This window comes from Astatotilapia calliptera, chromosome 16 (genome assembly GCF_964374335.1).
Source record: "Astatotilapia calliptera chromosome 16, fAstCal68.1, whole genome shotgun sequence".
Classification (NCBI taxonomy): domain Eukaryota; kingdom Metazoa; phylum Chordata; class Actinopteri; order Cichliformes; family Cichlidae; genus Astatotilapia; species Astatotilapia calliptera.
This window is the reverse complement of record NC_137437.1, coordinates 26,430,521-26,456,349: the sequence shown is the minus strand read 5'-3', so window position 1 is coordinate 26,456,349 and position 25,829 is coordinate 26,430,521. Positions and strand designations below refer to the sequence as shown.

Below are 25,829 nucleotides of genomic sequence, written 5' to 3'. Positions count from 1 at the left end.
TCATACGTTATCCAGAGTCATCTATATTATATATCATGAGACTATAAGTATTGATTCATTATTATGAATTATTTTGCACCTGATATGATTATAATTGTTTATACACTCCTGGTATCTATAATACATCAAATCCTTTTCTTATTCACTCACCCAGTTCAGGGTCTTAGGAAGCCTCGCACCTATCCAGTTGTTGTCTCAAGAGGAGAAGTACATCCTGGACAGATTTTCAGTCTACCAACAGGGACAACAATGAGAAACAGACATCTATTTAACCATTTACATCTAAAGGCAATTTTGAAATCACCAACTAAGCTAACATGCATGTCTTTGGACTGTGGGCAGAGAGAACCCATGCAAACACAGGGAGACTCCACACAGACTTCCCTGTGTAACCTAGCATTATATCATATACACATAATAGAGTTAGAGGTAGATTTACTAATGCACTGCACCAGAACAAACTGGATTTTAGTGCAAAAAAAGTACTATTTTTAAAGAGAGCGAAGTGACGAGATTGCGTGTAAGATCTGATCCTGTTGCAAGTTGAGTTTCACTGTCTCAAAGTGCAAAATATAAGAAGGAAAATATTTAAATCAAGAGTACAAACTGGTTTACTAATGTCAGCAACAAGCAACTTACTGCTAATTGTCCTAATATAAATGCTGAAAAAAGCATGTCCTACCTGAACTTGATATTATACCTGCGATGTCATGGTCCTGGGCCATGTTGGCCCAGTATTCTTAGTTTTCATGTATTTTTGTATTTTGTTCCTTATTTAGGCCATGTTTCCTGAGTTGCCCTGGTGTGTTGTTCCCCAAGTGTGTTCCCTTCGTGACTCTTACCCCCTGTGTGCCCCTCTGTGTATTCATGAGCCCTCGTCTCTCTTTGTGTTTATTCTGTTTTCCCCAGCCCGTTATGTCTGTGTTTTCCCCGTGCTCTCTCTCCTCCTGTCTGAACCTCTGTTCTTCCTGTTTTACTTTGCCCATCTCCCGTCAGTGTGGTGTTCACTCCTGCCGTGTCTTGTTATGATTATCAGTGTCACCTGTGTTCCCCGTGTGCTCCCACTTCCCTCGTTAACCCTCCGTGTATTTATGTCTGCGTCTCCCTCAGTTCTGTGTCGCGTTCTCCCTCATGTTGTGTGTGTTCTTCCCTGTGTTTCTTGGCGAGCTTTGTATTTAGTTTTCCCAGTTTAGTTTTGTATTTCCTACGTTCTGCCTCTCCAGCATTAAAGCTGTAATTTTTGAGTTCATCCCCGTGTCTGTGAGTTTTGCATTTTGGGTCCTCCTCCTGCCTGCCACACAGCGATCCATGACATGCGATAAGAAAATAGTACAGCTTTTTGAAACACCCGTAAAACTAACCACACCTATTGGAACTATTTGGGGATCATGCTCACATGCTATTTTATTCTGTTTAGCAACTCTGGCCCTTATTCTATTATCTTAAAGCTTTAGTTACTTAGCATGTCATTTGATTATCAATCAAGTACACAGGAAGAAAAAAAATGCTGTTTGATGGGAGCTTTTTCATTTCTATCCATCCAGCATGCAGATAACTGAAGACCTTTTTGTTAACACAAGTTATAACATAATTCTAATGTAATTACTGAATTTAGTGCATTAACGAATTACCGTCCATCCCTAGTCTGTTTGAAAATGTAAGCAGTAAAAGTAAAAGCTTGTCAGAAAAAACAAATACTCAAATAAAGTGCAAATACCTGAATATTCAATATAAATGCTTCCAGTTAAGAGAACTGGTTATACATCAGGTGGGACCAGTAGCTAGGCTAGGCAACTCAATAGTGGAGGGCCCAGAGTGCCAAAATGAATTAAAGAATTAATTATATATTTAATAATTAATTAAATAGCTATTCATTTAATTTAAAAGATTTAATAAAATACTTGTTTACTTATTTAACATTTCAATGAATTGATGTCACGTTTAATTAATTATTTAATCTGTATTTCTATAATTCATTTTGGCACTCATGAGTCTCCACATAAAACAGATAACTGGATTTGAAAAAGATGATACGCCATTCAGACTGTATTCTGGAAACAGAGCTACAGTAGACCCTATTTTTCTTTCTGTATACTAGAGCTTCTTTCGCGTGCTGCAGCAACAGGTGAGTCGCCGCTGTAAAGTTTGTCCCTGCACGGATGCCATCGCAGAGTTTCCTCCCAACAACAACCACACCACTTCTGCTTTCACTGCGCTGCACTGATTTGAATAAATAACAATCTAAAAAGAAATGCCGTAGCTCGGTGCCCCTCCTGTGACACCTGGACACAGTTCCGGATTTATTCACAGTGACCGCAGCACAAATCTCCGCAGCCTTCCGCCGACTTCAAACGGGCGCTCGGTGAGTTTAGTTAGCTTCTTTAGCAGCTGTAGCATCGAGCTAGCCAACTTCTTTATTCGCTTTTCTCTCGTATTCTTAGATAGTGTAGGAAATTCTGTCAGGGGAATAAAAAAAAAAATGAAGATGATCACAGTTGTTTCTGTCTTTACTCTGTGACAGAAGAAGCATGGCTGTCAGTCTGTGAAAGTAAACAGCTTCCGAGATTAGATAGCTATTAGACAGATTAGATATGGGTTTTGTTGCCGCCACTGTTTTGTAAATAGAGCTAAAAAACAAACAAACAAACACGTAGTCATATTAAACTGACCTTTAATGTAAAAGCATCGATTTTAGTTAACGATGATCATATTACAACGTTGTAATGTGTTTGTATTTCGTATATAAGTGATTTAATCGCCGTGAAGAACCAAAGGTGAAATGTTTGGCAAATTTTAAGAAAGAAATTACTAAGAAGTCGAGCTAAAGTTAATGTTAAAAGCAGAGTTACTTATGTTCATAAGTCACCGTCACATTTTTTAAAATATAATATTAAGAGGCTCTCTCTTTTAATATAAAAGTGGGGGATTTCGCGCAGAATTTGGATGAAAATGTGTTTGTCCATAATAGGCATTAATAACTGTAATACCATTCACCTGATCTGGACTGTTTTAAAGAATATTATGTCCTCTGGATATCAGAAGCTGTAAATATAATATCATTGCTCTACCTGCCAAACTGTGCTTTTTACAGACCTCCACAAGTTCTGTCAGAGATCAGACATCCAACTATTTTAGGGACTCAAAGCATGGGTCATTGTATGTTAGCTTGAGCTTCACTCCCGAGAGTCCATAGTGATAGAGCCATATTACCAGATACCAGATATACCCATAAAAGTGCAAAGCAGCCAGCTCAGGTAGTTTTCTTTAGGACTTTATTATCTAGAAAATGGCAATGATGATAGAACATAATAAATAGGATGGATATAGGGCATGTTCTGTTTGCCCATCAATCTTTTTATGCTTATCCAGTTTGTGGCTGTGGGGGGGCTGGAGTCCCCATTGTCATAGGGGAACAACCTTCTCATGGCTACCACATAGACTCAGTCAGCAAATCTTGGCTGGCCTAATGAGGCCTAATGAAACAGGTGCCTTTCTCTTTACTCTGGATTCACTCAGTGGATTCAAACCAAGGACCTTCTTTCTGTGAGGCTACAATGATTAATATTTAAAAGTTAACTTTTAAAGACAAAGTGTCAAGGACAGGATACTTTAAGCATGTCAGTACTCTGAGACCACAGTAAAGGAACCTGGATAAACTGTGATTACATCAAAAACATCAAGTCTGTTAACAACCTGATCAATGGAAACTATGTTTACATCAAAGAGTATATCTCCTGTAAACTGAAGAACAGGATTTATGTGATACATGATCTATGTAAATATCGCTTCCTTCACCATGTCACTTTTCATGTAATAAAGTGATGTATTAGGGTACAGGGTGCTGCACAAGAGGCTGAAAATCAGTGTTAATGTTTTCTAATATATTTTACCCTGTTCTGTGTTACAGATTTGGTTATTGTCCCTTTATGTGCAGCCACATAAAGGGCCATAAACAAAAAATAAATTAAAAACTTACACCTGAATAGTGGACAACTGTAAATAAATGCCTTGGAAAACAGCTCTTGACCACATTTCAGTCATATGCAAACATTGGGACAAATGTTATTGCATGTTATTACATCTGAACCAGAGAAAACCAACTGACATAATGACTTAAGTGTTTTTGGTACATGCCAGAGTTGCATCAAGTGATAAACTGAATGTGTCTTTGTGGTTGTTGTACCAAATAAGCCCCTGGAGCCTGATAAACCAACGAGGCACTGCAGCAGGACAGAGGATTCACTTTGTTCCTATCAGCTGAGTCATTCAGAGGGAAAACAAAGAAGAGCTTTGAAGAAATGAACATACAAGTGTCATAAGTGTACTGAGGAATGGGGAGCCTGAAGTGATGGAGATTCCAGAGGCAAGGTAAGCACATAGGAGCGCTTTCAGCAGACCTTGGCTTTATAATCTCTGAGAAACTTGTTTTAAGTGGAAACATGTTGAACATAAAAGCAAGATCCTTTATACCTTTAGCCTTCATTTAATCTTGGACAATCTCTCAAGCAGTGTGTTAAGCTTTTATTTATGTACATTAAAACACAAAGTTCATACCATTAATCTAAGAGAAACTGCTTTGCAACTTACAAGTTTTTTTTGTGTGTTTTATTAAGCTCTCATTAGCTCCATATATTCACAAATGGGCATATATCGACATTCACAAATACAGAAATATAAACAAGCATGCTCTTCTCATAGGGATATTGAAAGTCATAGAAGAGAACATAAGAAAAAAATCACTGTTGGTGGACATTTACTCAAAAACAATAACAATTAAAGTTTAATTAAACCTTACTTATTGAACCTTTTCTGTTCAGTAAATAAGTATTCCAGTAAACATTAGTTCTTCTATAATTTCATTTCCACTACAGCTCAAGCGAAACTTTTATGCTAATGGTTATAACTACAGTACTGTGCAAAAGTCTTGAGTCATTCCTCATTTCTTTATATTAATTAAATAAAATTTTATTGAGTGACTGTGTCTTCTTTTGAACTGAGAGAATTGCTCTTCAATTTTCTCATCTGATTCTGATATTTCTGATAATAGAGGAAAACAAGCTCTGAACAAGGTTTTACTGATGATTACAGGCATCAACATTCATAACTGTAAGTAAATGATGGGCATCCTTGTTTTCTGATGCTGTCTATTATTACAGACTACCTAAATTAAAATGTAGAAATGAAAAAATAAATTAACCTTGTAACTTTTTCAGAAGCTGCACACTATTGTTACAGACTAAACAATATTTTTTTACCTGGGATGTTTTTAACCAGCTCCTCAAAGCCCTGCTCTTCCACCCTGCAAACCACACCAGTAATTTCCATCCATCATTTCCTCTTCCTGTCTCATGGAGTGTAGCTAGTGATTCCTCCAATGTTTTTGTAGAGTCAAATAAAGAAACTGGAACAAATGATGTGTTTTGTGCCAGGCTGCTTGTAATAGAGTATATAAAGATAGAAATTTAAGAATTGCTTCTTTGGCAAGTTTCACTGTTATGTGTTTACCCTAACCATGGTTCATCTCTTGAGTTAGGTGCCTTTTTAATACTTTAGTGATTCATAGGGTAAGTTTAACAACCAAACCAAATAAGCATTAATCTTAAAATGGCCGGATACAGGGACTGGAATGACCAAAGAAAAAGAATTCAGAGATCTCCAGAAAGCTTGAAGAACTATTGCTTAAGACTACTTTAAAAAATGTAGAAGTCTGACTTATTGAAAGCAAAATATGAAGAAATGAGGGGTTATTCAAAAGTTTCCCACAGTGGTGTGTGCATTTCATAATCACACAGAAAATACACAATACCAGAAGTACATTTTTTAATAATGTGAGAGTTTTGGTTTGGTTTTGTACTGTATAAAAAGAATAGACAGAGCTTCTAGGTCTGAAAAGTAATGCCAGTGCTGAAGTGCCTTAAAGCTGATGGTGAGCAGGGGAGATACCTTTGTCTGTGCTCCCTTGACCGTGCCCTCAGTAAATACAATCTTGATTAATTTAGAGTTTCAGTCAGTAAATTCCACTGTTATTGAATACTACATGATGTCTATTTTGTGAATTATGTTCCCCATTAAAGTGCAGAGAAACAATAAATTCTATTGTAACATACTCAGAAATCCTGTATCTGTAACATTTTCAGCTTTGATTACATACAAACAGGAATATCAGAACCTTACTAGGTGTGCCTATACTCAGTTGTTTATTTATTGTTTATTGGTACAGGAACATGTGTATATATCATAAACACGTGCCACATGCCACAAGTTCTATACCCTAAGCTAATTTTTAGTCCCAATCCTGTCATATATTTGTGTCTAGTTCAGTATGAGGGCTGTGTAAGCTGCACAGACTTGTTCGTCTACTTCAAAACTAAATTGCGTGTCAGGGCCGGCAGACATTGAGCAAATAATTATTGTTTGACAGATGGATGTGATGGAATATAATCCATCTGTCACTCAAAGTTGTGTCACTAAACCACATCTAATCTCTGCAGTAGTGGTTTCCAGGTGCAGAATTTGGAGAATCTGTTCAGGTTGATCACATCTGAATGCACAGACTTATTAAGACTTGCTTATTTAATCTTTCACGCTTCATTGCAGCCTCACAGATGAGCAGGCTCCCACATCTCCAGACCGAGGACTCCTCCATGTTTGGCATTCAGCGGGCCACAGCAGGCAGCTCTGTCCAGATAGGGTGCTGCTGTCCAGGCCCGTGCTGCAGGTCTCCCTGGGGGAACACCACGGCCTCCTGCTCGCACAGGGTAAGTTTGATTGTAGTAAAGAAGGCCCCACTTTCATTTATGCTTCATCACTGCATTTCTTCTCAGATGTTACTGTCTTTCAGGTGGTCAGGTGTATTCATTTGGAGAGCTTTTATGGAGGGATCTGAGCGTCCCCGTGTCTGCTCCGGTGCCAGAGGTCTCTCTGCTGGGAAAGACGGTGGTCCGTGTGGCTGCTGGCGGCTTCCACTGCGGTGCACTGAGCGAGCAGGGTAGCGTCTACATGTGGGGGGAGAATACTGCAGGACAGTGTGGGCAAACAGAGAAGGGTACAGTCACAAACATCACCGGTTAGTTAACACCTTTCTTCTGAATGTTCCTAACTTTTACCCTTGTGTTCAGCCTCTGCTCTCCATTGTAACTTCCCTCCTTCCTCACTACCTCCGTCAGCTTCTTTCTCGCTTATCTTTTACTTCTGTTCTTTGTCAGAGATTCAACACTTTCTTTTCTCATTACTTTTATCCATTGTTGTGAAACTTCCATTTTCTGTCAGTGCTTCCTCCCATTTTTTGCAACATGGTTTATTTTTTTATTTACGTTCTTTATAAATGCTGATATTAATTTACCAGCTACGTGTTTATGAGGCCTTAAAACTGATTTTTAAAGCACCAATGGTGATAGTAGATATGAGGTTGACAAATAAAAACTTGTTAAATTAGATGAAACAGTTAAAAAGAGGCATTTATTTACTTCTATGTCAGGCTTAATATGATTTAAATGAAACAGAAAATTACCCCACAGTTCCAGAGCCTTGTCCTGTCATCGTGGTGGACGGTGAGGTCGTTCCTCCAGTGGTGGTTCGAATTGTGGACCTTGCCTGTGGACGGGAACACAGCCTGGCTCTGTCAGCTCAGAACGAGCTGTGGGCGTGGGGTAGTGGCTGCCAACTCGGCCTGGTCACCAACACCTTCCCTGTGGGGAAACCACAGAAGGTAATACTACAACTCTTTTCCTGTTATAGATATGAATGAAGATTTAAAAAACCTTCCCTGTTAAATGTAGTTGTAAGTTGTTAATGAATTAAATGACATGAAGTACTGCTGTAGCAATAGTTAAACAAGTGTCACTACTAATTTATTTATACAGCTCATACAAATATCACAAAACAGGAAAATAGGTGCTCGAGTGTAAATGGTTAAACCGTTTTCTCAGTACATGTTAATAATATTAGACATTTTAAAGTATTAGTTAATTTATGAAATGGTTCATTTACTCTTGTGTTCTTTATCCTCTGTGTCCAAAGGTGGAACACTTGGCAGGCAGACATGTGATTCAGGTAAAATCTAATTTCATTGCCATGTTAAACCTCCAAAGCTGTGATGTTCTGTTTTAGCTTTACTGGCTGTATTTCTTCCTGCAGGTGGCCTGCGGTGCATACCACAGCCTGGCTCTTGTCCGCAGGTTACCTCCTCAGGACTATAATACCCAGCATGCCCCTAAGAAGAAGGAGCGAGGCCAGTCACCCCACTACTCGGTGACAGAAAGGGAGGAGCTCTCAGCAGTTGAGGATTCTCATTACTGCCCACTCGGAGTGGAGTTAACTGAAGTGATGAAAGGAGAGGTAAATAAAAATACAAACAGGAATAAGTAAAAGAACAATAATGAAAAGGGGACTACACAAATTGTAAAATAACTGCCAGTACTTACAACAGTAGAGCAAATTATTGTGAATACTCTAGAATAAGATGAATGCAGCTATTAATTCCATATAGGAGTTTTAAGTACAGGAGAAACGCATTTTGAAGTCTTTAAAAACAAATGTGAGCACTTTACAATTATCACAATCTCAAGCCAAAATATAATTTTTGTTCAGCTTTTTTCTATAACTGTCTTGGAGCATCAATATTAAAGGATACATCACAGTTTCTGTAGAAAAATGTAGAGAAAAAGAAACAAGCATCAGTGCCCTGTATGTTTAAATTCTGATAATACACGGGGTGAACTTTAAAGAGTCACACCATCATGTGGCATGGGTGGTCAAAACAAGTTCTAGCATATGAAAGCTCTTCTTTATAACTACATTTTAATTTGAGGCTCATCTTCTATCTGTGATTCTTTCTGTGTCCAAATCCGCTAATTTTGACCAGGTCAAGTGGGAAGCATGGAATAAAACTCTAAACAGTGAGAGTTATTCTGGCATACATTCCACAAGTATACTGATGTTCAGTTTTACTTGTGTAATGAGGCCAAAAAGGATATGGTTGTAGGTAATTTCTTGAATTTTATTTATTTATTTTTTGTAAAAAAATGTAAAAAAATAAAAAAATAAAAATGTAGCTTTAAAAAAAAAGGTACGGCACAGCTAATCAGAGCTACCAGTCAGGAAGTGTGAAGGAAACTGACCGGTCATAAAAAGGCCACTTCCTCCCTCCCTCCCTTGCAGCAGAGTTATTTGAATGGGTCACTACTGAATGTGTCACCACCTAACACACTGTTGGTCGCTATTGGTGACATGTAAATGACCAACAGTGTGTTAGGCGGTGCAATCATGATGTTTTATCGCATTAGTGAGTGTATATAAAGCCTCAACATCCTGTTAATCTGAATAATGTCCAGTTCCAACATTTTACAGGTGTGTAATTGTTGAAAATTGACTAAAAACAAGTAATTTACATAATCAGGAACCATAGCTTTCTCAACAATGTGTGATACCCCTTGTCATTTTGTGTTCACAGACGTCTTTCCAAGTTCGAGGACCCAGACGAAGGCTCCGGGCTGGAGCAACATCAGCAAGCAGCAGTCCTGGTTCTGATGACAGCAAATCTAACACTAAACAGTACGTTACTACATAACTCACTTAATTTTAAAAATAATTCCTAACTCTCATAGTTGTCTTTCCTTGCCTTTCCTCCACTGGAAAACTTTAGCCCAACCCTTGAATCTCAGGGTCAAACTGACAGTGTAACAGAGACTGACGGCAGCCCAAAAGTGCACTTGCTGTCAGGCTGGAGAACCAACAAGAACTTCTCTGAAGACCTGGAGTTGCAAAATCTCCTTGAGGAACTCTCTGATCAGTCATTAGATAAACAAGACACTGACTCACTGAGCAGCCACACCTCAGGTTTGTGATATTCGTCTCTTCGATGTTTTGAAATTTATCATTTAATGTAACAATTAATATAATTGACTGTTTTTCTCTTCTTGATTCATCCTTCACTCATTCCTTTGTTTTCAATTGCTGTTTTTTGCTGCTTTCTGTAATGTTTTCTCTTCTCTTATCTGTTCTATCCAGACGACAGCTGCATTTCCTCAACTCCTTCCTCTGACCTGCTGACTTCCAGTTACAAAGATGACTTAAATACAAAGAGACAAATGCACAAGTAAGACTGTGTTTCAAAACCGTGTCCCAGAACTGCAAAGCATGAATAATAATCGTCGACTAATGCAGATACACGCCCTGCCAGGATGTCTGTTATCTTCAGGGTATTAGCAGCTTAACATTTGACCTTCTGTTCCACAGTAACAGTGGACTGTCTGGGTCACACTCCTCTTCCCCAGTGTGTCTGAATGAAGTTCGACTCTGTCTGGAGAAGGAAAAGCCGTCCCTGCAGGGACTGAAGAGCTCTAGTCTCACAAACATACACCAGAAGGGGAAAACGGCAACGAGCAGGAGAAGCTCGCTTCCTGGAACACCCACCCACGGTAGGAATGATAGGGTGTGAACAGCTTAACTGTACATTTGGGAAATGAGCTTATTTACTTTACTTTCAAGAGTGAGATGAGAAGATTCCCCAAACTCAAAATATGGAGCCAGGAGACTGTTAGCATAGCTTTTCATCAAGACACTGAGAAGCTATTAACAAAAAAACAGACACACCATTTGATTCTGTGTAAAACCACAGCTGTTAGTTTTTTGCATCTGTACTTGTATTTGAAATGAACAAACAAGAGGTAATTCCTGTAGTTCTAGCTTTGGAACTACAGGAACTGCTGTTAGGATTGTGTTTGATTATGAATTTTAACTTTTTACATTAGTAATTAGTGAAATATAGCAGTATGGACTGAACACGTTTATACGCTATCTGGCACTTTTGTCGATTACCTGCAACAGAACACACAGCGCAGTTCCTGCCTGTGTTTGCATTTCACTTTGACGCATTTAAGACCAACATATCTTTTAAAACTTGAGCTTATGTGTTCAATAAACTGATAAGTCAATCAAGGTTATTCTTGCTTTCTGAATATATCTTTTTTCATTATTAAAGCATTTCTCAATCTCTATAAAAAATGACATTCAAGTAGCCTGAAAATGTCATTTGGTCTCACCAATAAGTTGAGAAATCTCTCTGTACATCTACCTGTTTTGTGCTTATCTTGACAACTGCTTGTCCTGTCCAGTCAGTGTTGGCCCTTGCATTACTGGGGACATGTGTAAGTGCTTTGCAGAGTATGAGATTATTTGGGTTATCCGTTCTCATACTTTGGGTCACTTTCATTTACAAGTGGCCCTCTGCCTGATCCACTCTGTGTACGGGGAGGAGGGGCAAAGAAAGTTTTCACAGGACTGTTTGCAGCCATCTTAAAAATTAAGGGCACTTCATGATTCAGTAGCTTGTAAAACCTCCTTTAGGAGCAATAACTTGAAGTAACTATTTTCTGTATGACTGGATCAGTCTCTCACATCATTGTGGAGGAATTTTGGACCGCTCTTCATGAACGCAATATTTTAACATGCTAACTGAGGCCTAACTTATCTGAGCATTGCATAGTCTGACCTTTGGGTGAATTCCTTGGGACGTCCACTCATGGGAAGATTGTGGGATTGTGTTAACACACAACTGAATGCTCCAGACCAGAAAATTGCCAAAACTTCTGCATTTGTAGAGGTGGTGACAGCTGCTGATGATCAGTTTATCACATACATTCGATGAGCAGCACCCACACAATTTCTAATTTTGTTTGGCTGTCTTTGTGAAGATATAATAATGCATTACTAATCATCTTACTTTTAATATTACCTTTAAGTTTAATCATCACTAGTAAGTGCCACACTCTCGCGTAACCTAATTCAACCAAGTCTTTAGCCCTCAACTCATGAAAGAACTTTGTGAGAATTTTATTGTAATAAGTCATGAAATGTTGTAAAGCTTGCTGGACATCTAATTTTACATTTGGTGTCCTGTAATAAATTACCTCCTTTGTTTTGTTTGAATCAGAGGATCTTAGGAAAGCTGTTTTGGAATATGATAAGAATATTTTAACAGGCATTTTATCAGATTTTAATTAAAACGTTACCTTCTAGCCTCTATTAAAACAACACAATCGAGATGAATGGATTATTGTGCCACATACTTTTGCTTCTCCAATTTCACTACCTGATAGAATAAGAAGTAAACCCGCAATGGGTTTATTTCAGTTCACTTTTTCATGTTGCATTTTCAGTGGAATTAGACCTAGAGTTCTTCATTTTTTTAGGATTCAAGTTTACACAGTTTTCCCATTTTAGCAAACACCTTATACTCTCTCTATATAACTCTATCCCAATACTAGTACTGGTAATTTCTGATGACTGTGCTAATGATTTCAAATAACTTTACTTAATAAGGGTTGTATGAAATACATTGATTGTGCCATACAAGGGCCGGCAGACTCTCAGTTTCTGGTTTTCCAGGAGTTTCAGGAGCGTAAAAATGAAAGTGTCTCGTCAGCCGACGCAGAAATGAAAACCACGTTGACATTTTAGGTTTTTGCTGAAAAGCCTTGTTTAAAAAAATAATAATATATTAGATATATTGAATAGCAGAATGTTTTTATTGATGTTGTGACTTTCTGCTCTGTGCCTGCTTATCCTGGTTCAACAGCTTGACTCAGCTCCCGGTTAGTTTAAGTATTTTGTAGGTACAAGGTGGCACATGTTGATTCCAGTGAAGTAGTGAAGCTCTGTGAGTCGTTAGGGTGTGTTCATGCAAACCCTTGTGGGTGCGGTTTGTTTGCGTTTGCTCATGTAGCATGGTCAATAACACTGCACTGAACTCTGATGCAGTTTGTTTGCAGAGAAGACATAAACACTGAATTTTCTGAATTAATGACATCTCTTAAAATCTCAGAAGAGCCACGAAAGTTTGTTTTCACAAGCAATAACGATCCCCTTCCTTAGTTTATGCTCAAAATATTGGGAGATACTGGCGTCTTTATCTGTTGAGTCGCCCCTTGGCCAGTCTGAATTCATTTTCAGTGGATCATCCTGAAGCTATGTTGATTCAGCTGATTGTGGGAAACACTGCAGATTGTATTCTGTAGCAATAACATTCATATTACTCAAAGATTGCTCAAGTCCATCTAGGCTTTTTTAGGATTTCAAGATCATTCTGAAACATTGACAAAAAACATTTTGTACTAGAGTTATGTAATTTTAATGAAAAACTCAATTTACAATATAGATAAATGCTCAAATATGACAATTATGTGAGGATTCAGTTATTTGAATGTCCTCACCTAGTGTATTTTTTCTTTTATTCAGTCAATGCTTTCTTATTCTGTGATTTGCTGGTGTGGTAGTCTTAATGTAACGACAAACCATCATATTGAATCCCAAGCATCTTTTATACATGGACTACTCTCTGCAAAGCAGGTTCCCCCACAGGGACATTAAAGTTTTACTCTACTCTGCTCGTGTATTTTTCCGTTAGGGTCTCCTCGGAGGCGACACCCTTGTGCTTGCAGGCCGTCCTCAGCTGGTGGGGCTCCGGCTGGAGCACCAGAGGAGGCAGAAGATGGCCTGCCATTTCTGGAGACAGAGATTTGGAGCTGGGGCCGTGGCTCTGAGGGACAACTTGGTCATGGAGATCAGCTCGCCAGGTGGGGACCAAAAATAAAGTGTAACAGTGATATTTAAAATTAAAATGTCTATATTGTATTTACGATATGTCTATGATGATGTAATAAGCATAATTATTATTTAAAGGTGAATTGAACAGAATTACATTAAAAGACAATTAGATACAACCTTTTGGGATGAAATGCTCAATTGAATTAGTTGGAAATGTGTAAAGAAAGAAATTATAACCACAAGATTCGAGTGAACTGTGTTTGTGTGTCCAGACTCCAGCCTCTATGCATCAAGTCTTTAACAGGTGAAGAAGTGATCAAAGTTGCTGCAGGCTCGCACCATTCACTGGCTCTCACTGCTCAGTGCCAGGTAACAAAAACGGCACACACTTAGCATGATTAGACAAACAGGTGCCATTTCTAAGTACCCCCTTTGACATTAAATGCTCCCAAGCTCTGGAGACCTTACCCTACTAAATATTGCTACTTGTACTTGCATGCTGAGATGAGCTTAACATTTCTGTATGTTTTAATGAGAAGTCCAGAAAGATGAGTTATGCTTTAACAAAATGCTAATAGACATCCTAATTAAACATCAACATTTGTGACTCAATCTTAAAAATAAGATGTAATTAACTGTCTTATGATACTTTAATCATGTTATTTTTCAAGGTCTCAAGTTTCAAGCATTACTTGTATGTAAGTGCATGCTCACCCCCTATTTCATCTCTTCTGTGCTGTAGGTGTACTCATGGGGCAGCAACATGTGTGGACAACTCGGCCACGTGAACAGCCCCGTCACTGTCCCTCAGCAGGCGAAGGTACAGAAATCTCATCCCATTTTTTAAAATTTAATTCACACATTTCACACTTCTAGCCAAAGATTTAGTCATTCACATAGATTATTATTTTCGCTAATGTAGGAAAACATAGCAACACCATCCATTTCCTAATATTACTCTGTTTCGTTGTGGGTGGACCACCATAGCTGTCTGATGGGCTTCGTGTTTGGGACTTGTCAGCCGGTCAGAGCCACACCCTGCTCCTGGCTGATGGAGACTGTGTGCAGCCAGTCCTGTTGTACTGCGGCCAACAGAAGGAGCCAGTGCAAACTGAGAGGCTAAACCAGAGTGAAAGCTCAAGCAAGAGGTCACCCAACAGAGTGGAGCGTTATACAGTCATGCCCACCCTGCTGCCCTTCTGCATTGAGGTTTGTAGGTCCAAAGCGCAACTTAACACAGACAGTAAGGAAAATGATGGGTGGAGCATTTTTTCCGCTAAAGCACGAACATATTTATGAGATGGAAGTTCTTACTCACACCAGCCTAACTCTAACTGTAATTGTAACCTAAATGTTACCCTCTTGTTTTTGCTGTGTGTGTGTAGATGGGTTACGTTAGCAGTGTGTGCAGTGGAGGTCAGAGCTGTGCGGTGCTGGCAGACCACAATGTCATGGGTTTTATTTCGGCTATCCACGAGCTGGCCTCCAGAGAGAGGCACTTGTACTGTTGGTGCAGCAGCGTCAGGAAGATCCTCCTCACCCCTCTGCGTAAAAGAGGTCAGAGAGCATCTACTGCCTCGTTCTGCCTAATTAAAACATTTATTAAAATTAGTGTTTGTGTGTGTGTGTGTGTTTTCTCATCTGCAGAAAGTTTGTGTCCAGTGTTGGGTGAGCAGTGCTCTCATCTCTTCTTCTCTCTCTGTGAGAGTTTTGTTCAGCTGAGCACCCTGATTGGCCAACATGCCACAGCACTCACCTACTTCCTGCATAACGTGCAGGGCTGTGATGTCACTACCCTTCCCCTGCTGACACACACAGAGTATTTCATTGACACATACAAAAGGTGAGTTGGGTTTTTTTGTCTCACCAAACAAAAGTCCCATCATGTGATTCCCTCAAAGAAAACATGAACAGACATACTCATGTTTATGTCAGTAATCCCTGTGATGCCTTTTTATCCCCTTTTCTCCATTTTTTTTTTCAGTTTTTACACTCACTGGTGACTGTATTAGTTACCTTACTTGTAGCAGGTTGCCTTCAGAACTGCCTTAATTATTTGCGGCATAGATTCAACAAGATGCTGGAAAAATATCTCAGAGATTTTGATCCATGTTGTCATGATCGCATCACACAGTTGTTGCTGATTTGTCAGCTGCACATTCATGATGCTTTGTTTATTCATGCATTACAAAGCAGTTATAGTGCTGTGGCTAGAATTACTTTACATACAAGCAAACCCTCCTGAAATTCGGGATCACACATACTTACGCTGTGATCAGGTTAGGTTTCATCACATCTTGTTTAAGCTTATAGATAGTTAAAAGAAACAAGCCAGGAAGACAAACATATTTCAAATGATCTTTAATAGTACAAATGCCTCTAATTTGAGATGGAGGGTTTAAGCTCTTGCAAGTTCACTTGACTTTGTAAAGGTGTATCTTGTGTGTCACTGAGGGGTAAAATCTAAGTTAAAATCACTCTGTCTGACTCTAGGTTTTTTTCTTCACTTGGTGATTTCCAAGTAATGGGCGGATTCCAACCACTTCACAAACTCTCGCTGTAAGCACTTTTATTTTTCTTAAGTGCTCACTGTAGGAGTGCAGCTCTCTTCATTTGCAAATACATGTTCTTGTATGTTTTCTTCTTTTGTGACTAAACTAAAAGCATAAAACTTATCCCAGTCACTTGACAGACGTGTTATTCTAAGAGTGTATCTGTCTCTGCCTGTCTCTGTTCCTGCCCAGTGAGAGTTTAGGCTTTCGGCAGACTTTGCTCACTCAGCTGTCCGTATCAGATCAGTCAGCCAGTGGTGATGTTGATCTGGTTTCAATGTTGTACTGGCCTCTGCAGCAGCTCCACCAGTACAGCCGAGCCCTGCTCAAACTGGCGGCCTGCTATGATGTGGTGAGAAAATCTCTCTTCTCTCTTTTTGTCTCAAGCACTTTTTTGACCTTCCCCCTTCTTTTTCTTCTCTCTTTCCCTTGCTCCGTTCCCTCACTTTCTGTTTCGTTCCCATGACTGAGCAACATTAGAACAAGTGGTTGTTAATGTCACTATATTGACTTCAAGTCTTTTATATGTTCAGGTGTACAAAATTCTCTGTCGTGCTGTCTTTCCTTTTCTCCCCAGTTAACTGTGGAGTATAAGTCCCTTGATCAGGGTCATAAAGATTGCGAGTCCCTGTCTTCATCACTGCTAAGAAGGAAGAAGGAGGCTGAAACCACCTTCCTGTTCTGGAAGACCCACTCTGGCAAAACTACTGTGAGCACAACTCTGTTTTATGTGCCTGCATCCTGTAATTTTTTTCTAGTCTATACACATTAGTCACTATGCTTTCCTTTGAGGTTTTAACCCATGACAACAAGTGTGCTTCTAAATTTTATTTCACTCCCTAGAGCCACTAGCCTTCCTGGCAGCACTCTCTAAGTGCTCCTTTTCAAACTGAGCTGATTCCCAGAGTATTAACTTGCCCTGAACAGCCCTGCCCTGCATTTCATTGGCTAAAGTAATAGGGTAGTTCTCACTGATGGGTGTAGCATGCTGTTCAAAGACAAAACAAATAGGTACAGTTTTGAATACTTTCAGTTGGATGTCAGTCTCTTTTCTGCACCTCCTTTCTTCAGTTGTTAAAGAACTATAATAGATCTGTAGAGCAACTGGTGTGTAAAAACACACACCTGAGGTGTCTGCTTGCACAGAAACCTGTTTCCAAGGGTTTCCTCTTGTAAATTCATCAAATTCCCAGACAAATATAAATCACCGTATATTTAAATTTGTTGCACTTTGATCAAGGTGTCTGCAAGAGCATCTGAACTGCACGCTGCTCTGCAAAGCAGAAACCCATCATTGTGCAGTACAGTCTGTTGAAAGTAATGGTTTTCAGAGTGCAGCCTCTTCCACATCCTGTGTGAAAACACATTAAGTTATGAGACATGTGTTGCAGCTTATGAGCTACCAGAGTACTCCGGGTTTTATTAAGGAAATTTATGTGTGTGATTTTGTTCTTCAGGAGTGCCTGCGTCTTCCTAGGCGTCGTGTGGTCTGTGAAAGCAGCAACCGATCTCTGACTCCGCAGAACGCCGGGCGGTTCTCAAATCACTGGTTCATATTGTTCAATGACGCCCTGGTGCACACACAGGTACTCAGAATAAGTCAGTATGAAATCAGATATATTAAAGTGCTTTTCTTTTTTATGTTAGTAGCATAAATTCATGTTGGGGGAAGCAGTGTATAAAGGAGCCTTTAAGTCTTTTAAAATTGTCGTTATTTCATTTTTTTGTTAACAACAACAACACTCACTGTACACCAGAGAAAACCCAAAGGATCTCTGCTGACAGTGATTTCTGGTCATCTGATCATGAAGCTTACATATGAACATTGTGTCTTTTATTCAGGGTACAATTCCCTCTCAGAGCTTCGTGAGTATCCCTTCCACCAGTTTACCTCCAATAACAGACATAACTGTAACTGAGCTTGAGCTTGAGCTGCAGCAGCATACTGTAGGTGGGCCGGCATCTGTTCAGTGCTTCCACTCTGACAGGATCAACTAGGATTTGAATGCAGCTATATAAATGTTAATACAGGACAGGTATTACAGGTGCTTAAAGATCTGGGGCTTTATATACTTTCAGAAGCAAGTTCTTCTGTTAGTTCAAAGATCTGAGGTGATTTTTTTCCCCCTGCAGAAATAGGAGCTCTGCAAATATCATATAGGCCGAATAATTAACTGGCTCACCAGTGAGTCTCTCATCCTGTGGACATGCTCCAGCTCCATCTTCTTGAGTAGCACTTGGCGACACTAGTCTATGCTCTGCTTTGCAGCCTTGTTGAGCTTGGGTTGGCAGCACACAAACCTATTCACCTCTAGTTGGAGTAGCCCTCCAGCTTGCACCAAATCTTCACAGCAGAATAAGATGGTGGAGTTGAAGTTGGTCTACCTGAGAGACAAGAGTCTCACTGGTGGGATCACATCTATGGCAACTGGTCAGTCCTTTGATAGTAAATGAAAAGACAGAACAAACTATCGACTGATCTACAACTAAACTAAGAATTTGTTGTCTGTTTGTATAATGATGAACGATGGCTTGCGTTGTTCATAAATTAATTTTTCCTTTGATGTCAGAATTGCTGGCCATTATGTTCCCTAATACTCTGTTTTTAATATTTTGTCCACTCAGTTAACATGAATGAGGCTAAAACAAACAGTGATCATTGGCCTTTGTAATATTCCAGCATTACAGATGTCCTGTGTTAACATTTATTCTGTGCATGTGGTCCTGATGGCTGATTCTGTCCAGCTGCTGCTCAGCAGGCTGCTGTGTGTGGATTCATTTGTGTTTAGAAGATTTTCCAACATTAGTTAGTGGTGAAAGTAGATGAGGTCATAGCTGCAGTAGTTCAGAGCTTGGAAGGGTGATGGTGAAAGGATGCATCTCTCACTGCTGTGGTCTAGCTTTAAACAAGGAGACTGTCACTGATTTCTTCCAGATGATGGCTTCTTTATTCTTACACTTACTGTCAGCTTGTCCTCTCTGGCTACTTTTTTTGGTTTTAGAGCAGTTTCTTCCTGAGACTCTGTTTCCTGTTTGATGTGGTGTGGTGTGTTGGGCTCATGTCACGTGTTGTGAGTTAAAACTTTGAGCAACCGTTGATGTATTAAAAGTCATTTTGTGCATCATAAATAAGTCTTATAATTGTAAAATGTGGTTGGTATGCAATGTGCACTAAGAAATGTTAATTCTTCCCATGACAATCAAAAATTAAAGCTGGTCAGTTCCCCTTCAAGGTCTTCACCTTATCCATCCATCCGTCTGTCTGTCCGTCTACCCATCCGGCCATCCACCAACTCAATTCTGCTTATCTGCCATCAGGTTATGCAGGATATTGTAGACATCTTTCTCCCCAGCATCTCTTTCCTGTTCCTCCTGAGTGATCATGAGGAATTCCCAGGCCCAATGAGATATAAAATCTCTCAGTGAGTTCTGGATCTTTCACTCTTAGATGTTAGATGTGCCCAAAAACCCTCCATTCATGAGTCATCCATGAGCAGATGCTTCACCATCTCTGCTAGCTTCTTTTTTCACACAAAGGCGCAAAGGCTTCAAATTCCTTCTGGATGTCTGAGTTTCCCTAAGAATTAGCCCAGAAGATCTTCAGGTGATTTTACTTGTTTGGTTTTTAGATCTCCTTACCATAGGTGAGAGTTGGAACTCTCGCTTTACTATCCAGTCATTCAAGAGAAAACGAATTTGTCATGACAATCCAGTCACACGCTGCACCACTCTGCTGGTCTACCTCTATCTTCTCAGTACTGGCAAAGAAGATGATGAGAGTTCTTCACTTGGGGCAGCGTCTCTTCCCAGATCCAGAGGGAGCACTCCACTGTTTTACAGCGCTCAGACTTTGAGCTGCTGATTGTCATCGCAGCCATTTCACACTTGGCTACAAAATCGAAGGTCACGCACCACTAAAGACAACAGAACTACATCTGCAAAAAGCAGAAATGCTATTCCGAGGGTCAAAAAATGGACCCCTGCTTATCCCTTAAAATCCTGTTCATGGATCAAAGACAAGGGTGAAACCCTGACAGGTCCAACACTCACTTCTGTGTGTCCACGTCCAGCATGGTTGTCATTTCTATGCTTCTGTTTTCAGCTCGCATGTTCAAATGGTCAGAACAAGACTTCTACAGATAGACCTAAAAGCAGCAGAAGTCCTTAAAGGAGAAGTCATCCAAATTTAAATCAGGATTATATTGTAGGAGTCACACAACTTAATGGTTACATCTCATGTAGTTAAAAAAACAAGCTTTTATGGACCTTTAACTGTAATTGATATAAAAAGGAATTTAAAACAGTCAATTACTTTGAATATTAAAACACAAGTCATGTTGAAAACAACTGAAACATCATAAAAGGTCATAAGTTTATAGAGGAAACTGCCTTATTAATGTAGGGTAGTGTAGCTGAACTCAAAAGACGTTGGACTTCCCCAATTTACCAGCACACAGTCAGGAAACCACAGACAGTTATAAAGGCATATCTTTTGGTCATCTATCCTCTTCTCTCCCTCTCTAACATACACACACACACACACAGAGTAAGATTTGATCATTTCTAAAGTTTTGTAATCTCAGACAGCGCGTTGTTACCTAATATGTGAGAATTACAGAAAAAGTGCTGCTCTCCCTCTTTGTGTGCAGTTCTCCACTCATCACGTCTACCCTCTGACCTGTTTGTGGGTGAAACCGGTCACTGAAAACGGCAGCGGACTGTGAGTTTGTTGTTGTAGAAATCAATCTACATGCTGACTAATGCGAAGTAAAGGAATGTTAGTCGCTCTGATAAAAACATTTATGCAACACTATAGCCTCAACAGCAACATGGGAGCAGTGAGATCCATGCGGGGATCTTTTTTTAATCTTTTAATTTACTTTGTATTCATTGGATAGGCAACAAGCAGCAAAACATTAAGCCATGGTTATGGTTAACTTCCCATGAAACCTACTGCTCTTTAAATCATCTACTTTTAAAAGTACTGGTACATTTGTCACCTTTGTTTGCTAGCTGAGACCCCAGAATAGCCAGTAGAGTCCCGTTCAACCCCCAGACTAATAAGATGGTAATAAGCACTTCATGTACTTATAAGGATGTCATTTATGCTTTTTATTTATGAGTCAGATTTTAAAATCTGAGCAGCTGGGATCAGTGGAGTGAGCTCTGACTTATTCCAGCTTGCAGAGCATTGCATGACCTTATGAAAATCAGCAGGAGACAAGAGTGATCTAATTCTAGAAATATTTTTAAGTTGGACCTCCAGCCTACAAAGCGTTTAGGGAGTGGAAGTTGGATGTCATTTGTAATACAATATTTAAAAGATCCACCTCCTTGTTTTTTTTGTACCAATTAAGTTAATTATTGCTCTTGTGCTGCATATTTTCAGTCATGCCCTCAAAATAACATGTCCAGAGGAGAGTTTCACCCTGGTGGCCTCAACACCGCAGGAAAAGGTACATTTATGGTTTAAACCATTACTGTTGCTCAGTTTTTCAAAATCAGTTTGTAAAAAAAGTTTTTTTTGAGATCGAATTCCGTCTTAAAGCGTCACCTTCGGTTCTGTGCTTCTTTCTCTGCAGAACAAGTGGTTACGATCTCTTAACCAGACAGTGGATCAGATACTGGGCGGCGGAGGTCAGGGGTCGTCACCAGCAATGACTCGCACGGCCTCCTACACGTTCACGGCAGACGAACGGTTCAAAGATGCTCAGTACACCGGGAGCTGGTTGGCAGGACGGGTTCATGGCAGGTTAGAAAACATGTTTGTATGTTTTTGGCATTCTCTTTAAGGGCCCCTGAAGGCATCATTTAGGAGAACATTAAAAATGTTCCTCATTTAATACACCTGTAAAATCAAACAATAATAACAGGATTTAATGGAACTGTATTATTTTGTCACGCATAAATGCATAAAACAATGTGCCCAACTCAATAGGTTTCCAATACAACTTGAATACCAAAAAACAGCCAGTTAGCAATACAGTGGCCCCTCGTTTATCGCGGGAGTTATGTTCTAAAAATAACCCACGATAGGTGTAATCCGCGAAGTATCCAACTTTATTTTTTACAATTATTATAGATGTTTTAAGGCTGTAAAACCCCTTACTACTCTCTTGTTTAAACACTCTCAAAGTTAAAAACTTCAAAGAAAAAAAAAAAGTCCAGTATTATAGAATGAAACCAAAAGCACCCGCTGTTGCCTTTGACAGTGCAAAATGCCTCGTCGACGTTGTTGTGTTTGTCGGGGAGAAAACTTACAAACATACAGTACAGCACTTCAGTGTCACACTGTTAGCGATTGAAGATTTGTGTAAATTTATCAAGCTGAACGCATTCTTTAGTGTACAGGAGACACGGCACGAGATTGATTGACAGTGGTCTACAGCCAATCAGGGTGCAGAACACAATGCGTTGTAAGAAAAAAAAAAACATGCAAAATTGTACATAAAAAATCAGCGAAACAGCGAGGCCGCGAACTGCGTTATAGCAAGGGACCACTGTACAAAACAAATAATCTAACTTTATGTCTTTGGAATCTCTTAGAAACAATGATTAATGTAAAATATGTTTATATATATTTAAAAAGCAGAGCCACTTCTTCAATACGCAGGTTTGAAGTCATTATGTTTTTAGGTCAAAGAGGAGCAATGTGCATGAATGAGGAATCAAATCACTAGAAACCAATAAGTGAAGTCAGCATGAATGAAGAAAAGACTGTTTCCAGCCTTCTTGTGTAAATTCCTTCTTTGTGTGGGGAGCCTAATTGATGACGCTGGCTAAATGGTTTAAGCAGAAGCTATATTTTCCTTCACAGAGGAACCATGAAGTGGCCGGATGGGCGACTGTACAAGGGGAACTTCAAGAATGGACTGGAGGATGGGTCAGTACAGTAACCTGGTCTTATACAGAGGTGGTTACTGGATATGTTGTTCATTTCCAGTAAGAAACCTCTGCTCTTCCTGCCTTTGGTCATGTGATAAAAAAGAAACAGAAATAGTGATGTAATTGCCCTACACTTCACCTCCGGCATGTTTTAAATATCCACGTCGCAGATTCTGATCTTTGCTAACTGTTACTTTTTTTTCCCAGCTATGGAGATTGTGTGATCCCTAATAAACTACTGAATAAAACCGACACCTACCAAGGACAGTGGAGAGAGGGCAAGATCCATGGTTTTGGCAAGTACAAGTCAGTACACATTTTCTACCAACTTTCTGGTGTGAGATAGCACAAATTGTACGTGTTGCCTTAGTCAGGTGTTAAGTAGCAGCGCTGGACGTCCATATACAGATATAAAAGCTTTTTAAGTTTTAAAGACATCGGCTCTTATTAACAAATGTCTTGGGTCAGCAAATGTGGAACTAAAATAAAACATCATGTCTCCACAGTGTTTTTTTTTTTTTTTTTTGAAGTGGCCACAGCTGTGGGCTCTGCACACTAACACAGAAGGCTGCTGTATATGTGTCATACTCAGGTATGCAAGTGGCGAGGTGTACGAGGGCTGTTTCTGCGATGGGCAGCGGCACGGTTACGGCATGCTGAGCTCTGGGAAACTGGCGAGAAATTCCTCCAGTGTTTTCATCGGGCAGTGGGTCCACGACAAGAAGACAGGATATGGCGTCTACGATGACATCACAAGGTCTGAATAACCCCAAGAAAACTGCTATTTTAGAAATATGGAAACTCAGAAGTGTTAAATGTGGAACGCATCTCCTTAGGTAGGACGGAGCAAGGTTTCGTCTAATGGTCGGTTCACAGTAGTTGATATCGGTCCTGGTTTCTAGAGATGGCCTATCATTGAATGAATTTTGTATCAAAGACATGCTCCTGTCAGCAGTCCCTGATCTCATTTTCCCCCCAGAGGTGAGAAGTACATGGGCATGTGGCTGGATGACCAGCGGCATGGTAGTGCGGTCGTCATCACGCAGCACAGTGTGTACTTTGAAGGAACTTTCAGAGAGAACAAAATGAGCGTAAGTACACCCTGAAATATGTATCTGCTTACATATGTGCTTACAAATTTGTTAGCTGATGAGTGAGTTTGAGTACATTTTAATAAGTGGTTTTTTGCTGGTTTATTTAAATACATGTGCAGAAAAAAAAAAACTAGTTTGAACATTTACAAATGCATTTTTGTCTTTATTCATCCTATGTGTTAGTTCTAAAAAAGCTTTTAGTTTATAATAAGCATATACAAACCCCTGCACCTGAAATAACAGATAAGTTGGGAGACATGCGGTGTAACAAGGCTTGAATTGTTGGTGCTGACAGGTAGTAGCTGCAGGCCTGTGGTGTGTTGATAAAATACCAAATGCATTTTACACAATGCATCCTACATGCGGCAGGTAATAATTAAATAACTTATCCTGCTTATCATCAAAAAGGATTCTCTTTGATGTCACTGAAGCACATACCAGAAGGGGTCCTGGGATGGCGGAGAGGGGTGCAGAGCGCTCAGAGCTCATGCTTTTCCTTCTTCAAACAGCAGAATTTAAAATATGCTAACCCCACTGCTGCTCCCATTAGTAGACTCTAAACATGCCAGCAAAGGACATCAGGCTCATCTCAGCCAAACAACATATACAAACCCCAGTATTACCCAAGCATGCTTTTTTAAAATACATGGTCATTTTAATCCTTTTATGGTTATGTAGATGTAAATTCTGTCTCAGTTGTTGCGAGATGATCACACCTATCACTTCTCTGCCCTCCAGTATCAGCGTTACAGTGGTTAGCCCTGTTGCCTCACAGCAAGAGAGTCCTGGGTTTGAATCCACCAGCCAGTCAGAGGCCCTCTGTGTGCATGTTCTCCTTCTGTGGGTTTCCTCCGGGCACTCCATTCTTTCTCCACAGTCTAAAGCAGGGGTGGGCAACTCCAGGCCTCGAGGGCCGGTGTCCCTGCAGGTTTTAGATGTGTCCTTGAACCAACACAGCTGATTTAAATGGCTAAATTAGCTCCTGCAGTTCTCCAGAGGCCTGGTAACGAACTAATCATGTGATTCAGGTGTGTTGACCCAAGGTGAGATCTAAAACCTGCAGGATACAGGCCCTCGGGGCCTGGAATTGCCCACCCCTGGTCTAAAGGAGTGCATGTTGGGTTAATTGGTGATTCTAAATTTCCCGTAGGTGTGAATTTCTCTGTGTTAGCCCTGCAGTCTGCCAACCTGTTGAGGCCATGTCCTGCCTTTTGCCTTTTAAGAGAAACAGGTGGATGACACAGACACCTCAGTGTGTGAATCAGTTTGATAAAATGAGTTTATCATGCTCTAGTTGATAAGATAATATTGTAAATTAATTACTAAACACAAACATCCCCTTTCCAGAGAGTACAGGAAGAGCGTCCAGCAGACTCTTGTTAATTAGGTTGGGTTTGTCAAAAAACATCAAAATGATGTTTTTCAACTGCAAAATGTTTTCTGGGATGTTCTTAGCTTGAGTCAGACATTTTAACAAAAAAAACAACAACTTTGTATTTACTTAAATTTTAACTATAGATGTCTCTTGTTTTGCAACTGTTTATATTGCACAAAGCACATAAAAGACACAAGGGTTTCACTCAGGATCGATACATTTCTAATCTTATCCATGACATGTGACTGGACTGCAGTTTGTAGTGCATGTTGTAGAACTGGTGCACCTGTGCACCTCACGCCTTTGAATTCTGAACTAGTAAAATGTCCTGCCTGCCTTTAAATCTGACCTGATGATGAAATGTAAATAAATATAATG

At 39.8% G+C, this 25,829-nt stretch overlaps 1 protein-coding gene across 5 annotated transcripts in view; it reads left to right on the top strand.

Annotated features, from left to right (window-relative positions):
• Positions 1-2,161: 2,161 nt before the first annotated feature.
• Positions 2,162-25,829, top strand: part of LOC113007759 (alsin-like) — a 33,400-nt gene continuing 9,732 nt past the window's right edge. For 3 of the 5 annotated variants that reach the window (XR_013902197.1, XM_026144661.2, XM_026144660.2), the window contains exons 1-29: positions 2,162-2,362; positions 4,192-4,368; positions 6,598-6,758; positions 6,842-7,066; positions 7,518-7,708; positions 8,020-8,052; positions 8,137-8,337; positions 9,452-9,552; positions 9,644-9,837; positions 10,009-10,096; positions 10,237-10,418; positions 13,406-13,574; positions 13,818-13,914; positions 14,288-14,365; positions 14,533-14,754; positions 14,931-15,102; positions 15,193-15,388; positions 16,039-16,104; positions 16,290-16,449; positions 16,675-16,806; positions 17,555-17,683; positions 17,940-17,963; positions 20,747-20,817; positions 21,487-21,553; positions 21,680-21,849; positions 22,915-22,980; positions 23,190-23,288; positions 23,575-23,739; positions 23,962-24,073. Coding sequence is in view for 4 of the 5 variants with exons in the window: in XM_026144661.2 (XP_026000446.2) it covers positions 4,349-4,368; positions 6,598-6,758; positions 6,842-7,066; positions 7,518-7,708; positions 8,020-8,052; positions 8,137-8,337; positions 9,452-9,552; positions 9,644-9,837; positions 10,009-10,096; positions 10,237-10,418; positions 13,406-13,574; positions 13,818-13,914; positions 14,288-14,365; positions 14,533-14,754; positions 14,931-15,102; positions 15,193-15,388; positions 16,039-16,104; positions 16,290-16,449; positions 16,675-16,806; positions 17,555-17,683; positions 17,940-17,963; positions 20,747-20,817; positions 21,487-21,553; positions 21,680-21,849; positions 22,915-22,980; positions 23,190-23,288; positions 23,575-23,739; positions 23,962-24,073 (3,591 nt within the window). In the remaining variant the exon portion in view is untranslated. The remainder of the gene's footprint in view (positions 2,363-4,191; positions 4,369-6,597; positions 6,759-6,841; positions 7,067-7,517; positions 7,709-8,019; positions 8,053-8,136; positions 8,338-9,451; positions 9,553-9,643; positions 9,838-10,008; positions 10,097-10,236; positions 10,419-13,405; positions 13,575-13,817; positions 13,915-14,287; positions 14,366-14,532; positions 14,755-14,930; positions 15,103-15,192; positions 15,389-16,038; positions 16,105-16,289; positions 16,450-16,674; positions 16,807-17,554; positions 17,684-17,939; positions 17,964-20,746; positions 20,818-21,486; positions 21,554-21,679; positions 21,850-22,914; positions 22,981-23,189; positions 23,289-23,574; positions 23,740-23,961; positions 24,074-25,829) is intronic. The other 2 variants (XM_026144663.2, XM_026144662.2) reach the window with 1 other exon arrangement.